This window comes from Hirundo rustica, chromosome Z (assembly GCF_015227805.2).
Source record: "Hirundo rustica isolate bHirRus1 chromosome Z, bHirRus1.pri.v3, whole genome shotgun sequence".
Taxonomy (NCBI): domain Eukaryota; kingdom Metazoa; phylum Chordata; class Aves; order Passeriformes; family Hirundinidae; genus Hirundo; species Hirundo rustica.
This window is the reverse complement of record NC_053488.1, coordinates 3146199-3161793: the sequence shown is the minus strand read 5'-3', so window position 1 is coordinate 3161793 and position 15595 is coordinate 3146199. Positions and strand designations below refer to the sequence as shown.

The 15595-nt window shown below is 42.8% G+C and overlaps 1 protein-coding gene across 7 annotated transcripts in view; it reads left to right on the top strand.

The window, feature by feature from the left end:
* SMARCA2 (SWI/SNF related, matrix associated, actin dependent regulator of chromatin, subfamily a, member 2) overlaps window positions 1-15595 on the top strand; it is a 120183-nt gene that overhangs the window by 785 nt on the left and 103803 nt on the right. For 2 of the 7 annotated variants that reach the window (XM_040089304.2, XM_040089302.2), the window contains exon 2: window positions 12125-12385. The exons of 1 other annotated variant lie outside the window; for it this stretch is intronic. In XM_040089304.2, coding sequence (XP_039945238.1) covers window positions 12161-12385 — 225 coding nt within the window. In that variant the 5' untranslated portion in view covers window positions 12125-12160. Of the gene's footprint in view, window positions 1-410; window positions 458-621; window positions 665-741; window positions 855-1333; window positions 1353-12124; window positions 12386-15595 lie in introns of those variants that run through there. 4 more of the 7 variants (XM_040089307.2, XM_040089305.2, XM_040089301.2 and 1 more) reach the window with 4 other exon arrangements.

Genomic DNA, 15595 nt, shown 5'->3' with positions numbered 1-15595 from the left:
GCATGGGGGAGCGGTCTCGCCTGCGAGGAGAGTAGCGGCATTCCCCGGCAGAGACAGGGAGGCCATGATCCGGATCATCTCGCTGCCTGCCTGTCACAAACATTGCACACGCCGGGGAGGGGGAAGAAGCGGGGGCTGGGACTTTAGCCCAACAGGGCTGCGGCTCCTGTTGCTTTTCGGTCTCTTGTTTTTAACTGTGCAGTCCCTCCTGCTGTAAAGGTGTCGCGGTTTACTTCCCGAAATAGCTTGCATGTCGTCCTACCCCTCCCGTTTTCCCTGCAGAAATTCGCCCCCCTCCTCCTCCCCACCTCCTAGCAGAGTAGCACAAAACATGCGCTTACAATTTTGGAATCGCCTGCCAAGCAAAAAAGCGTTTTATTTCCGGTGTGCGCGGAAATTTATTTTTTTTTAACCCGGCCGGGCGGGAGCGAGGATGCACAGGCGCGCGGATGCTCAGGTAGCTGCGGCTCGCCTGCCCCTATGTCGAGAGAGGGGACGGCGGTGTTTGGCACCTGGAAAAGTTCTGTGCCCAGCCGGAGGCGGGGGTGGGCGGCAGAGCGCTGCTGCAGCCGGCTGCCGGGCGGGGCCGGAGGGCAGCGGAGCCCGTCCCCGGAGCGCTGCGGGGCAGAGGCGGGAGGCGGCGGCGGGCGAAGAGGATAGGAGGGTGGGTGGCCTTTCTCGTCCCTCCGCCTGAGCAAGCGGCGGCGGATCAGGAAGTCACCGCCGCCGCACACAGGCGCACAGACATATTTGGTCGTTGTGACATGGTGGCGGAGGGAAGGAGAGGCGGGGAGACGGGCCCAGCCCAGTCCTGAGGCATGACCCGGCCGCCCGCCCGCCCGCCTGCGGCCGAGGTACGGGGCCGTGCGCGGGCAGCGCCGTCAGCAGCGCACCCGCTGCTTCACGGAGGGGCGGGGGCAGGCGGCAGCGGGGCCGCATTTCCAGGCAGGAACGTTTTACAGCCTGTCGGCCGGGGAGAAAACTTTCCAGAAAGGCTGGGAGGGGAAAACAGGGCCCTGCTGGTTGTGCGCGCCCGCCCCGGCGCCTTGGCGGGGGAGGCGGCGGGCGGCCCGGCGCCGAGGCCTGCGCGCCGCCCGTCCTGCCAGGGCCCGAGCACCCGAGGGCAGAGCAGCGGTGCTGCCGCGGAGGGAGGGAAGGAGGGAGGGAGAGAGGGAGCGGCCGCCCTTGCCCCGCCGCCCCCCGGGGCTCCCGGGTCCTCGGCGCGGCTCTTCCTTGTGTCCGCGGTGCGTGCAGAAATGGAGTTTCTTAGGTTGTCTCCTCCCCTCTTAAATTTATAATGGTGGAACTACAAACTGCGCACGGCTGGAAAAGTTACAATTCTTCTAAACTCGGTCTGAAGTTACAGTTTAACGATTGGCTTTTTTTTTTTTTTTTTTTTTTTTTTTTTTTTTTTTTTTTTTTTTCCTCTCCCCTGAGCGTGCGTTGTGGTCAGGTAAAGGGAGTGTTAAAGTGTCTGCAGATTACATACATCGTACCGAATTTGGTTTTTCTTGGTATCTGCTTCTAATGTTTGATATTCAGACTTTACGTTAGCGCTGTTCTTTTTAGGATGTATTTTTATGAATATTTATGTGAGTATGAATATGCAAGTAAATAACCGGCTGAAGAATTGAAAATGAAAATGTGTTGATTTTTCGGTTTTTTGTTTGGTCGGGTTTTTTACCGCTTTAAGTATTCTGTATGCTCTCAGTGAAGAATTGATCTGGGGTCGGTGACACTTAGCGTTGTTCCGTTTGCATTCTCTTCTGTTTTGCTTTAACTTTCTGAAGTGTTAAGTGGTTTTAACTACAGCCTTTAAGACCCAAAAGATAAACACTGTACCAGAATTTAATTCCTTTGGTAGCATACCATTTGGTAGTATACCAGTATTACTTGTTCGGGGTGGGGCAGTCTCCTCTGTGCAAGTTACTATTGTTGTGCAAATACGGGCACACTTTCTCTTTGGGGACCTAATTGCCCTATTATTGTCTCTGACTTTGTTTCTTTTGTCCCTTTGTGATTCTAAGGGGAAAAAAAAGTAGTGTACCAGAAGGATAGGCTTGGCTCAAGGCAGTTTTTAATGTATATATATTTATATATATGTAGGTATCAGTAATAGAAAGTAAAAAGACTGTATTGATAGTGGGCTTTTAAAATTTAGAGTGGATCATACAGCATATGTGGACTTGCCAGAGGTGAGGGTAAATCTTCATTAAAAACATTATTTCTTTCATGAGTTATATCTCAGCTGTAAGACTGGTATTTCTGTGGTGTTGCATCGAACATGTGCCAAAAGAGTGCGTTCAAAGCAGTCTTAGATCTTTTCTTTTGTTCATTTCTGAAGTAGTCTGTGAACGTTTCTTGTCGAGTTTGAAAAGTGCTTTCGCCAGCACCTGAGGCTTGAAAACTGACAAGAGAAAAAGTCCTTCAGCTGGCATACTTACATTACATATATTCGTGACAAAGATGTGTTTGAAATTACTATCTCCGGATACATTTTTCTCAGGTTTTGTTGGACTTTTGAATTTAAGGTCAGGATGTGCACAGTATCAACTTAAAAAAATGTCTACACTACTATTCTACTGTTTTTTGCCGTCCTGATGAGTAATATTGCTGTGAACTACAAGTGATCCTTTTCAGAAGGAAACTTCACATTCTTTTTATGGTTTAGAACATTTTTGCAAATTAATGTCCATTAGGTTTCTGTGTGTTTCCTGCTGCAATCAAAGTTCTCTATATGTAATAGGTGTTTCCTGGACCTCCATCACTTCTGGACTCTGTCAGGTTAGGTTGGGGTTTTTTTCTATTCTCTAGTGGAATAGTAAACACAACATTATGGCATAAAGATCACTTGTAATAAAATTGGCATTAGAGAATAACTCATGTCTTATTCCCAAGATAAAAGAAAGAAGGATGAATAAGGAAAGGAATTAAAGCTTTCTTAAACATAGCTTTGATGGTTTGTAAATACAGTAGAATGAGAAGACTAACACTGAAATTTGTTTTCTTTGTTTCTGATACATGTAAAGTCATTACTTGATAGGCATTAACATTTTCCTGTCTGTCTCCAGTTGGCAGAGAATATTTTCTATTTATCACTTTGAGCACACAGGTGGATCATTTAGAGGTGGGACATTGGAGAAAATGTTAAAAATAGGTTTGTTTTTACAGGAAATAGATGTTTTTCATACATATTTTCATTGCTATTTTGCAACAAGTAACTTTTTTAATACCAGTAACTTTTAAATGTAATTTATAACAGTCTTCTCCCTTCTTCCTCCTCTTCGCTGCTTGAGTAAGGCCAAGGCCTCTTGGTAATACGGTGCATTCCTTTCCTTCTGCCTGCATCTCTTTACTACTTTTTATTTAGAAACTAATGAGAAGACAGTGTTCAAGAATTCTGATTAATACCTTTAGTAAAGCTCACAGTATGAAAACTTATCATTTAGTAGTGTCTTGTATCAGTTTTCTGTGCCTGACATTTACAGTGGCATCTATGTATGTAGCAAACCTGGGATTGGTCTTGGACGTTGTCTGATGGCAATTAAACTTTTGACTGCAGCTGTCTGCTCTCCTCTTTTCCTGGGGGCTACTGTCTTCTGCAGCAAAGCTATCAGAAAGGATCATATGTCTGTGCTGTCGTGTCTTCACAGTAAAGTCTGGCAGGATAGCTTAGCCCAACTTGTGTGCACTCCGATTTGTGATTATGTCTTTTGACAGTCTGGAGTACTTTCAACTCCCAGCTGTTAACAAGTCATTTTTCGCTGCTGATGTTAGTTTTTTTCTTGAGAGGGTAGGCTGGAAGCTAGAGCAGTTGAGAAAAGTAGAAGTTTGTGTAAAGCTGGAACATCTATGCAGTAGGAGTAAGAATTTCTACAGGAATATTTCACGATGAGGAGTACCGACTGTCATCCTAAAGTCAACTGTCTCTTATACTACATGACTCCACAATGAAGTTTCTGATGTAAGCATTCCACCCGTTTTGTGGGCTCTGTGGGGATGCCTGCAACAGTTCCTAGTAGAGGGCTAGACATGCCGCTAAAATAGTCCTGCAGAGTTTTTTTTCTTTGGGCCTAGGTCTCTGGATAAGTAATTAAGGTTGAGTGTTTCTGGTTCTGTGATTTGTATTTCAGACTACAAATTCCCTTGCAGAAGGCTTTAAAGTTACACTGACATTGCGTACATGAGTATGCAAAGGCAGAATCTCAGCTGTTAGTGTGTTTGGCTTCTCTTACATGAGCTAATAACTCTGGTATATGTTAGTTGCAGATTTGAGTCTTCTCACTGTTTTTTATTGTTTCATGTAAACCTCTTTGTTGATTGAATTGTCATTTAATCAAATGACAATAGTTAAATCATGATAAAAGGTAATGCGGTGTGTCCTGTGAAGTTGTACAATTCAAAATAGTGCTTTGCTTGCAAGTATGATAAGTTATTTAGTGATGATGAGCTTCTATCATTACTAATCAGCCCTTCTACTTTGAGCATATTAATTTGATTATAGTTAGCAGATTATGCAAGTAATGCAAATCACTGACTATAATTTCGTGTTTTCTATGATAATATAATAAAGATAACTCCTTTAGCCTATAGAGTATCACAAGTTTATAGTTTATCTTTTCAAAGCCACTTGTGAGTCATGTCTGCAGTTGGAAATGTGCGCGGAGAAGTTGATTGTTAATTATTTCTCTGTGAAGACAAAGTTACAGTCAGCTTTTCAGTATCTGTGTGGCTGTTGTCTGGGTCCATATTTCATCAGCTCTAAGCAGTGTAGTTTCCTTACTTTCCACTACACATCCAAGGCAGGAGATGTGGCCAAACCATCCTGGCTGAGGTTCAATTTAGGTTGAGAGGAAAGGCAGAAGTATTATTGGATGGTGAAGGGAACTAGCTAGAAGAATTATAAATACTTGCTGCTCCATCTGTTCTTAGACTCGGTGAGTGCCCTGTCAAAGCAGTCTGTAATCCCTGGATCTTTTTGGATGTACAGCTGGTCTTGAATTCCAAAGTAATGCAAATGGTTTTTTACCTGCTGTGTTTTCATTTGGGATCTGCTAATACTTCCTTATGCAAAAAAAAAAAAAAAAAAAAAAAAAAAAAAAAAAAAAAAAAAAAAAAAAAAATTCCTGCTTTGTTACCTTTGGGTTTGTAGCAGGTTTTTACCAAAGCGTGTGTAATAGAAGCAGAACTGATGGAGACCTTATTGTACAGTGAATTAGTTACATCTGCAAAACTTTCTAGGTGGATGTGAAATGATAGTGGAGAAACATTTATGCTTAGAGACTGTTATTTCAAATTGTTTACAGTGCAGATATTTACTGTCCTAAACAGTTTGATCTAGAAAGAGTTGAGCAGAGATCTTAAGTCTCTTTTAATCTTCAGATCTTGGTTTTGTGGCTTTTCTTTGTACTTGGATCTGGGTAAAGTTACTGTGACATACAATGGATGCCTTTTTTATTTCCCTGTCTTAGCTCTGGTTGTGTCCAGCAGAGGTGGAGAAATTCTCTGAGACCACAGGAAGAACCATGTGATTCACTACAACTAATTCAGTTGCCAGTTGTTCATTTGGGGCTGTTCACAAAAGAGAATTGGTCATGTTTATGTACACAGATCTAAGAGGTGGTAAGGGATTACGGTTCAAGGGAAAACACCATCCTGTTTGAAGTTATGTGAATAATACTACTCCAGTGAGTGTTTTGGGGAAAATGTGAGATTGAGCACTTGAAAAACAATTAAACAATGTATAATGTGTTCAAGAATCAGGGCCAAGAGCCTCATAATTTGGAACAATAAGATGGTATTTTTATTTTTTTTTTCATTTTACTGTAGTCTTGTAATTTGTTGGAAACATTTACTTTTTTTTTCCTAACCTCTCCTTCTCCCTTGCTTTTTAATTCTAACAGGCACTACTCATTAAAAAGCAGTCCAAAGAAATAGGTCAACACTGGCTTTTGGCAGGGAATTGGCTTCATATTGCTTTTTTGCATTGCAGGCACCAGAATTTAGCCAAAATAATACCAATACTACCTGCATTGAACTTGGCCGCTGTTGGACCTGTTGTCTTTTGTAGATTTTTGCTTTGATTTTACTGAGACTTTCATAAAGCCTAAATGAATTAGGTATCTAGCTTTCACTGAATTTTAATGAGAGCAGGGGTCTAATTTTTGTGGGGGTTTTCTTAATACAATCTCAGACTTAATAAATATGAACTAAGCTATTTTTGAAACATGTTAAACTATAAACGTTTTAACGGGTTGGTTCTGTGACTAGATACTTAGTTAAGAGGGCCATACTGTGTTCTGTTTTAGGTCAGTGGCACTTTTTTAAATTTTGTGGACTACTGTTGCCTGAGAAAATAGCTTTGTCTTTATTTCCATGACTGTATTCAGAAGGAGTTATTACTTGCAATTAAGTAGTATTTTCCAATTCTTTATGTTCCCCAGTATAGATTTTATAAATTACTTTTTTTTTTCTTTAATTGTTCTTTGACATACAAGATGTCTGAGTACAAATCTGATAATTCCCAATTATGTGAGATGGGGTGAGTGTATCTTTGCTCAGAGAAAGGTGATGAAGGGACTTGGTCTAGTTTAAGTGATACAGACATTCAGCTCTGGTAGTTACTATTTTTCATAGTTTGGACACTTGCTATCCTATCAAAAAGAATTCTAAATTTTTCCAGTTTGCATACAGGATATGTTTAATGTGTTTGTAGATGGCAGTGTTACTAATGGACATGAAATGAGCTAGTTTTTTATGAGAGCCATGGGTTGAATTTGAAATAGGATGAATAGGTGAATAGAGGGTAAGATCTTAATACCCATTTTAGTGCATGGGTATAGGTAGATGTCTTTTGTGAAACAAGATATTTTGGGATCCTGTATACTGGTAGCACTTTTGTTATTGATTGTGTTGTGGTTCTGTACACATTCTTCTGGATGGGGGTAGTGGTGCTAGGTGTATGCTTTGTTAAATGGGTTGAATTTTGCTTATAATGTACATAGCGACTCAGCTGTGAGGATGTCAGTCTTAGATTTTGCAATATCATGTTTGATGCATGTAAGAACTATTTGTTGTGTGGAAATGTGTTGTCGTTCATACGAAGCATAGACCTCTTACGGGAAGCTATGATGTTTGAAGATGTGAACATTTGATAACTTGATTTCTTTTGTGGTCCCGTTGTGGGGTTGTAGAGGACTAATTAGAGTTAGAGATTTAGAGTTTTGGACTGGGAAGCTTCATAGGCCTGTCTGTGTTTTATCTTGCAAGGAAACAGGATCCCACGGTATCAAGTCATAGAATCACAGACTATCCTGATCTGGAAGTCACCTAAAAGGATTGAGTCCAACTCCTTCCGCTCCACCGGACACCCTAAGAGCCACGCCATGTGTGGCAGAACTCTGTCAGGCTTGGTGGCATGACCACTTCCCTGGGGAGCCCATTCCAGTGCCCAAAAACCTGTGGGTGAAGAAACTTTTCCTGATATCCAACCTAAAACTCTTGTGACAGAAATTCAGGTCATTCCCTTGTGTCCAGTCACTGGTCACTACAGAGAAGAGATACAGAGGCAGTGTCTGTCCCTTCTCTTTACCTCATGAGGAAGTTGTAGACTGCAGTGAGGTCTTCCCTCAGTATTGTCTTCTCCAGGCTGAACAAGCCACATTACCTCAGCTGCTCCGTGGGGCTTCCAGTTTGGGCCTTTCACCATCTTTGTGGCCCTCCTTTGCACACTCCCCAGTAGTTTTATATCTCTCTTTCATTGTGGCACCCAGCAGTGCCCAGCACTGGAGGTGAGGCTGCCCCAGTGCAGAGCAGAGCAGGACAATCCCCTCCCTTGCCTGGCTGATGCTGTCCCTGATGTCCCCAGGACACGGGTGTCCCTCCTGGCTGCCAGGGCACTGCTGGCTCATGTTCAACTCACCACAGACCAGGGCCCCCAGGTCCCTTTCCGTGGCACTGCTTTCCAGCATCTCATTCTCCAGTCTGTCTGTACATCCAGGGCTGCCCCATCCCAGGCGCAGAATTTGGCATTTGTCTTTGTTAAACTTCATATGGTTAGTAGTTTCCCAGTCTTCCAATTTTTCTGTTTCTCTGTAGGACCTCTTTGCCTTTGAGGGAGTCAACAACTCCTCCCACTTTTGTATCATTTGCCAACTTAGTATCCCTTCAATTCCTTAATCCAAGTCTTTTAAGAAGGTAAGCCAGCGATGTGCACTTCGAGCCCAGAAGCCAACTGCATCCTATGTTGCATCAAAGGAAATGTGGCCCGCAGAGTGAGGGAGGTAGTTCTGCCCTTCTCCTCTTCCCTCATGTGACCCTGCCTGGAGTGCTGTGTCCAGGTATGGGATTCCCAGCACAACAAAGTCCTAGATCTGTTGGAGTGTGTCCAGGAGAAGGCCTTGAAGTGAAGAGGGTTAGATAAAGTACCTCCCCTAGAGGAGAAAGGCTGAGAGCAGGAATTTTCAGCGTGGTTAAGAGGTTATTTCAGGGAGACCACATTGTGGCCTTTGACTACCTGAAGGGGCCTTATAAAAATAAGGGAGAGGGACTTTGGCACACAGTGGCAGGACAAGGAGCAGTGGTTTTAAGCTTACAGAGCGTATGTTTAGATTAACAGTTAGGAAGGAATTCTCTAAGGTGAGGTTGATGAACCACTGGCACAGACTGACCAGAGAGATTGAAGTGTTTAAGGCCAGGTTGAACTGGGCTCTGAACAACCTGATCCAGTGGAAGGTGTACCTGCGCATGGCAGGGGGGTTTGCACTAGATGATCTTAAAAGTCCCTTCTAACCCAAACCGCTCTGTGTTTAAGAGCACTGTCCCTAAAGAGGAGCCCCCACTAGTGACAGGTCAACAGCCTGATGCCCTTTGTGCTCAGCCCATCAGCCAGTTATCACCCATTACATGATGTGTTTACCCAGCTGTGTGCTGGACATTTGGTCCAGAAGGATCCTGTGAGAGATGGGATTGAAACCCTTACTGAAATCCAAAAGGGTTACATCAGCTGGCTTCCCTTGATCAAGTAGGTGGGTAACTCTGTCATAAAAGTAAGCTAATTTTGACAGGGAGGACTTTTCCATCATGAACCTGTGTTGGCTGTGACTGATGACTGCATTGTCCTTCCTTCAGGCATTTTCCAATATCTCTCAGAAGAGTATTCTCCATAATTCTGCCAATCACTGAAGTGAGACTGCCAGGCCTGGAGTTTCCAGGCTCATCCTTCTTGCCCTTCTGGTAAACTGGGACGTCAGCCAGCTTCCAGTCAGCTGGGACCTATCTAGGTCCCCAAGTCCATTTGGAAATCCTTGAGAGAAGTCTCATGATGACATCAGCCAGCTCTGAGTATTCTCAGATGAATTCCCTCGGGCCTATAGATTTACAGGGAACTGGGTAGTTCCCTTGATCATTCCCAAAGCCACTGCCCTCTGGCTCAGGGCACATGGGACCCCTTAATCCATCATTGGCATTGAGGACAGAGGCAAAGAAAGCATGAAACATCTCTGCCATGTCCATGTCCCTGCTTGTGAGGTGACTGTCCTCATCCTGTAACAACAGCACAGTGTGATTTCTCCACTGTGTTTTGCTATTAATGCATAAACCACCCCCTGTTTTTATTGTCCCCCTCAACTGTGGCCCATTTCAACTGCAGTGGATCTTCAACATGACAAATTTTCTCCCTGCAGTGGGGAGCAGCATCTCTGTATTCCTCCCACATCACCTGACCTTGCTTCTGCTGAGCCTGCACCTTCTTTTTTTGCCTCTACCTCCCAAAGAAGATTGCTGCTCAGCCAAGCCATCTTCTGTCTCACCTGCTTGGCTTCTGACATTTGGGAATTGCCCTATATGACCTATAGCAGCCTCTCATGGTGGCATTTTCATTATTTACTTACGCCTTTATCTTAACCCAGGGGGTCTCCTGCTGTTGCCAGCTGGAAGTTCCATACATTCTTGTCCCTCTGTTGTAAACAATGTTTATTGTAAACAGTGTTGTATACCCCTGCTTTGCCAGCCCTGCCTATCCCTCCTGAAGGGCCTGTAAGCAATCCAGCATGGCACACCAGTCACCGGACTCACACCACTGAGTTTTGTTTATGCAAATGATGTCATACTTCTGGCACTGGGCCAAAGTTTCTTGCTCCTTTCTCATGCTGTGTAGTTCTTTGTAGCCTATGCCTCATGGGGCGGATTGAGTGATCTCAGTTCCTCAAGTTTTGGTGTGCCATCCCATTGCTTGTCACTGGCAAGGCTGGTTTTATCCCTTTCTGCCTTCCAATCTAGTTTAAAGCTCTGTCAAGGAGCCTTACTAGCTCTTGTGGTAGAACTCTTTTTCCACTCTGCGGAAGGTACATCCCTTCAGGTATCAGTACACCAACTCCTGCACAGACCATGCCATGATAAAAAAAAACCGAACAGATTCTGCCAATGATACCCAATTTTGGAGCCATGTGCCCCTGGGAAGCAGCAGACTTCCCTCTGGCTTGGGTCTGATCTACATACCAGGCCTTTGGTTCTCTTAAGAAGGGAGTCACCTGTATCAATTACCCTTCCCATTTAATTAATGGGCAGTCTTGATGAGGGTGGCAGGCTGTCTTGCCCCAGATGGTTTTCCTATCCCAGAAAGACCTTTGTCTACCTTATCAGTTGACTGTCTTGCCTGTTCCAGCGCATCATACTTCTTGTAAATGGTACAGTCCTATTTGTCATCTTCAAGTTTTCAGGAGAAAGTGTTTTTCCTAGTGTGGCCAGTGACCAGCTTCCAGGTTTTGTGTTCAGGAGACTCTGCCTTACTGCTTGGTAGGGTTCTGAGTCCACCTGCATCTCCTCTTCAGTGGAGGTTTGAGACTTCTGATAGTCTTTGAGAATAGCCTGCCAATCTCTCACGAATTCTCACAAATTCTGCACAGACTGTTCACTTAATCCCATGGCTCCTTAACCTGGCAATTTACAATAACGCATCTTCAGTGACAGGAGTGATGGTCAGCCCCAGCCTTAGGGAGAGGCATTAGGCACTCCTGGCACCCTGAGTCCTGAAGAGGACCATTGGGTATCCAGTCTACCACTGGATACTCTAGCTGACTGGAGACTTCTGACATGGCTGGTGAATGGGCTTTGTGGCGTGTCAAAACCATACCTGAGGGAGCATGTACTAACAAGATTACACCCTTCTTCTCCAGCTGCTGCGTCTGTTCACTGCCTCCATTGGCTGCTCCCAAATGGTCATGAGGGAAATATTGCAGTGTGCCCTGGTTACGTTCACTGGGACCCCATCTGAGAGACTGAGGGCAGCCGCCGTCCTTGCTGGCTGCACTCACGCTCAGTCAGCTGCTCTAGGGCAAGCTGCCGGTTCCAGCTGGGTGTCAGCGCTCCCCTGTACTTCCCCTGGCTCCAGCCCTGCTCGCTGTAGTCCGTGGCTCCACACTGGAGCTGTTTGCCTCTGCAAGGGATGCTTGGGGGCAGTTAGGCCGTGTTCCAGCCTGTCGCTGTCATTACCGGCTCTGCCCGTGCCCAGTCGGCCGCTCCAGGGCAGGCTGGTGGTTCCACGCATGTCTCAGTGCTCTCAGGCAAATGAAAAAAAAGTTCTGAAAATAGTCTTAATAATCCTTTTAATGCTTGATTCACTGTATTACCATGAATTCTGTGAGTACAAATTTCAGGCTAGTCACAACTGTTGAGGGAAAGATCTTTTAACACGTAGGTTACAGAGATGCCCGTCTCTCTTTCCTGCTGTTAGTCCTACTGTGCTGTGCTTGGCCCACATGACACATCTGGTGATAGCAAGTCAGTTCAACTGTTGTTTCTGGTAGATGTTTTTCATAGCGCACAGTTGCTTTGTTCTGTGAGTACTATACAAGTGTCCAGAAATGGACAGAATTTTCAGAATCCTTATCTTTCTAGAGGGCTTTTAGAAAGATGACCAAGCTAATGGGCAACATTAAGGATCATTTAAGCATTTTCTGCTAATGACAGCTTGCATGTGTACATAGATATGTGTGTGTGTGTGTGTGTGTGTGTGTGTGTGTGTGTGTAGCAACTGCCAGTAGATTTTATTGAATTTTTTTCCATGCCCCTAATGTCACATAGAAATCGTGGTTTTGTTTTTGTTTTGTTTTGTTTTTGTTACTAGAGCTATTCTGCTAATTGAAAAGGAGACAGAAAATAGATGTCCACGCCTACAGACCCTGGCGCCATGCCTCATCCTGGTCCTTCCCCTGGACCAGGACCTTCACCTGGACCGATTCTGGGACCTAGCCCAGGACCAGGGCCATCTCCTGGCTCCGTTCACAGCATGATGGGGCCAAGTCCTGGTCCGCCCAGTGTCCCACATCCAATGCCGACAATGGGGCCTACAGATTATCCACAGGAAGGCATGCATCAAATGCATAAGGTAATAGTTTATTACGAGTGAACCTTTTTTCTCTAGAGTTCTTTCCACTGATGAAAAGAGCTACTTAAACTATGTTTAGACCTGCTTAACTGCTATTACACATCACTTGCAAAACTTCAGCTACACTGTTACCTCTTTCTTTATTACTAAAGATTATCCGTGTATCAGATTAAACACAGCTTCCCTGTTCTTAGTAGACTGTTTTAAACTATAGTTAGTAGTGTGGAACTGTTCATTTGTAAACTATACTTTTCAGTAAGACAGATATTACTAGGGACAAAAAAAAAGAATGATAGTGTTAAAACTTTAAGGCACACCATTCTAAACACCTTTTTTCTCTTTTTCTTCTTCTTGTCTGTTTGGATGCCATGTGCATTTTTCTGGGGTGGTTTCTAATTTTGCATGAAACTGTTCTTTTTCTTAAAAAAACCTAAACAAACATACAAAAAAACCCCACAAAGCAAACTTAATTCACCTTAGAGAATTTGTATTACAAATTCATTTACTCTTCCATATTGAAAATGCGGTTGAAAAATGTGGCTTTCAAATTATTTTATAAGGACTCTGTCTTACAAAGGAATATAAAACTATGTCGTGTAGAATATGCCAATAGCTTCACTTCAGTGGTTATTGTTACGCACTTAAAATTAGGCTATGTATGCTTAGACTGTGTGCGCTTAGGCTATCATTAATGTTTTTTGCTTTGAGGAAATACTTGCCTATGTGGAAATTCCTTTGTGAGAGCAGTCCCTTTATGTACTGTCATTTTTGCTTGGTTGTCTACCAGAGATTTAGAACCCAGAATAATTTTGATGCACTGATGTTATACTCAGAAATATGTAGTAGCAGCTTAACGAGCCAAGATACTGAGAACATTTTGGCAGCTATTGTTGATTCCACTTGGAATTGTTAAATGCACATAGAAAAAAAAAAGAAAATAAAAAAAACTGTTTCAAAGTTATAGAAACATGTTTTAGTTTTCCTCTTGAAATGATGTCTTCATTTTGACACTCTCACATATGGATCCGTTTCATTCATTAAAACAATATCCAGTCAGTAGGGACATGACATTACCATCTTTTACATGAAGAACTAAAAATTTTTTAGAACATAAAGACTAGCTGAAGTGAAGGAGGCTGTGATCCAGCTTTCCATTTGTACTGACCTGTTGTAATTTCTGAGAGGTCAGTATGTGCAGTAACTGTAACCTTTGCATTTGAATTTTGAGGTTTCTGATTTAGCTGTTAGCCAGGTTAGACATTTGCAGTTGGCATTTTTTTTTGTTTTGGGGTCAATTACAGCCCAGCTTCTCGAAACTCTGTCCCCAGACTTCATAGCCAGGATTCTAACATCCTTCATTCCTTTTGATTTTTCTTATACCTGTAGAAGAAGAAGGTGGCACCAGGAAATTTCCATAGAATGGCTGAATGCTTCCCACATTATGTTTTTAATTTATATATTCTGTTGTATCAGGCAGTTAATCCTGTGTTATAATGAGAAACAAACCAACAAATGTCATCCCACAACATTCTTTCAGAGACTTCATAGAGCATCTCACAAGGTTCTGTGAGCCAGACTAGAAATTCTCCCCTTCAGGTGGTATTTGAAATATTTTGAAAAATGCACCTCTGAGTCTGGATAGCCACTTCAAACATGATCATTCAGTATAGTTGCAGTTAAATTACACTCCCTTTTCTATACCTTTATTCTGATAATGGAATAAAGACTGTAATTTTATGAGTCTTTATTTTAGTGGCAACAGCCTTGCCATTTTCTGTTACATTTCCACTTCAGAGGTTCCAGCATGTCTTCAAATGTGTATGATTAAGCTAGAAAATGTATCTGTTGAACTGATACAGGGGAAAAAAGAAAAAAATAAATAATATCTTAGTTAATTTTTGGTCTAGATGAGGTTTTGGCTCTATTTTTATATGCAACTCCAGAAATAGTATATTGGGATAAGTGTTGGAAGGATCTAAGAGTGCCTCTAGATAATTTTGCAAATATTACTTGAGTGTTGTTCAGTGTAATTAAAAAAACTGGTCAGCCACCTGCAGCTGGACCAAATAAACATTTTCTTTTTGCTCAGTGCTATATAAAATATGTTGACTTTAAAACCATGATATATGATAACTATTTTTTTAATGAAATTCAGTAAAAATTGGGGATTCCACCAAAATCGTCCCATTTATACAATTGCTTTGTGAGGTAGCCATGTCTGCAGTGGCATGGAGCTCTTCTTTTAAAATCTGCATGCTTAAGTGAAATAAATTCATTCTGTGTTAGATGTTTGACTAGCTTACAAATGATAATATAATGCAAAAATGTGTAAAAAATCCAGAGGATCAATCAGTAGCTGAAACACTGATTGAAAGAAATTTATATTAATAAATGGTAATTCCAAAGTAAGTTTACTTAAGAACCATTATTATGAAAACTGAAGATTGTGTATTCACTTAACAACCAGAAGACCTTTCCACAGGAAAAGTTTACATAACGCAGTTTTGATGGAAACAATAAATTAACTGCATTTCTTGCTAGCTTCTTAAGGACTATCAACCAAATTTCTTGGAAAATACAGGTACAAATTTTACTGAAGTATATCTTGGATGTATCAAGACACGTACCTCTGATACCAATCAGATACCTCAAGTTATGTTTAAGGAGGAATACTTAAGACGTCTGTCAGGGATAGTACTCAGATAACAGCCTTGGAGAGTCTTGTGAGAAAAAATACGTGGAAGGTGGAAGATGTTAAAAGAAAGCATTGCTACCTCCCTTGTCCTAATCTTACTTTCCTTCTGCATCCACATGGAAGCTTCTCTGCAGGCAGAGCGGGGTTACATGGTTTTAGTCTGAATTGATAAAGCCTTTGACACAGTCCCTCACAACCATCCTCTCTAGACTGGAGAGAGGTGGTTTCGATGGGTGGACTGTTAGATGGATAAGAAAGTGGTTGGACAGTCACATGTGGAAGTTAGAGGTCAGAGTCCTGATGGACACCAGTACCAAGTGATGTCCCCGAGGGGTCTGTACTGGGAGCAGTGTTATTTAATGTCTTCATTAATGACATATGCAAAGGGACTGAGCAAGTTTGCAGATGACACCAGCCTGAGTGGTGCAGACTTGTCTGAAGGATGGGATGGCATCCAGAGGAACCTGGACAAGCTCAGGAAGTGAAAATCTGTGGGAATTCCCTGTGTTTTAGCA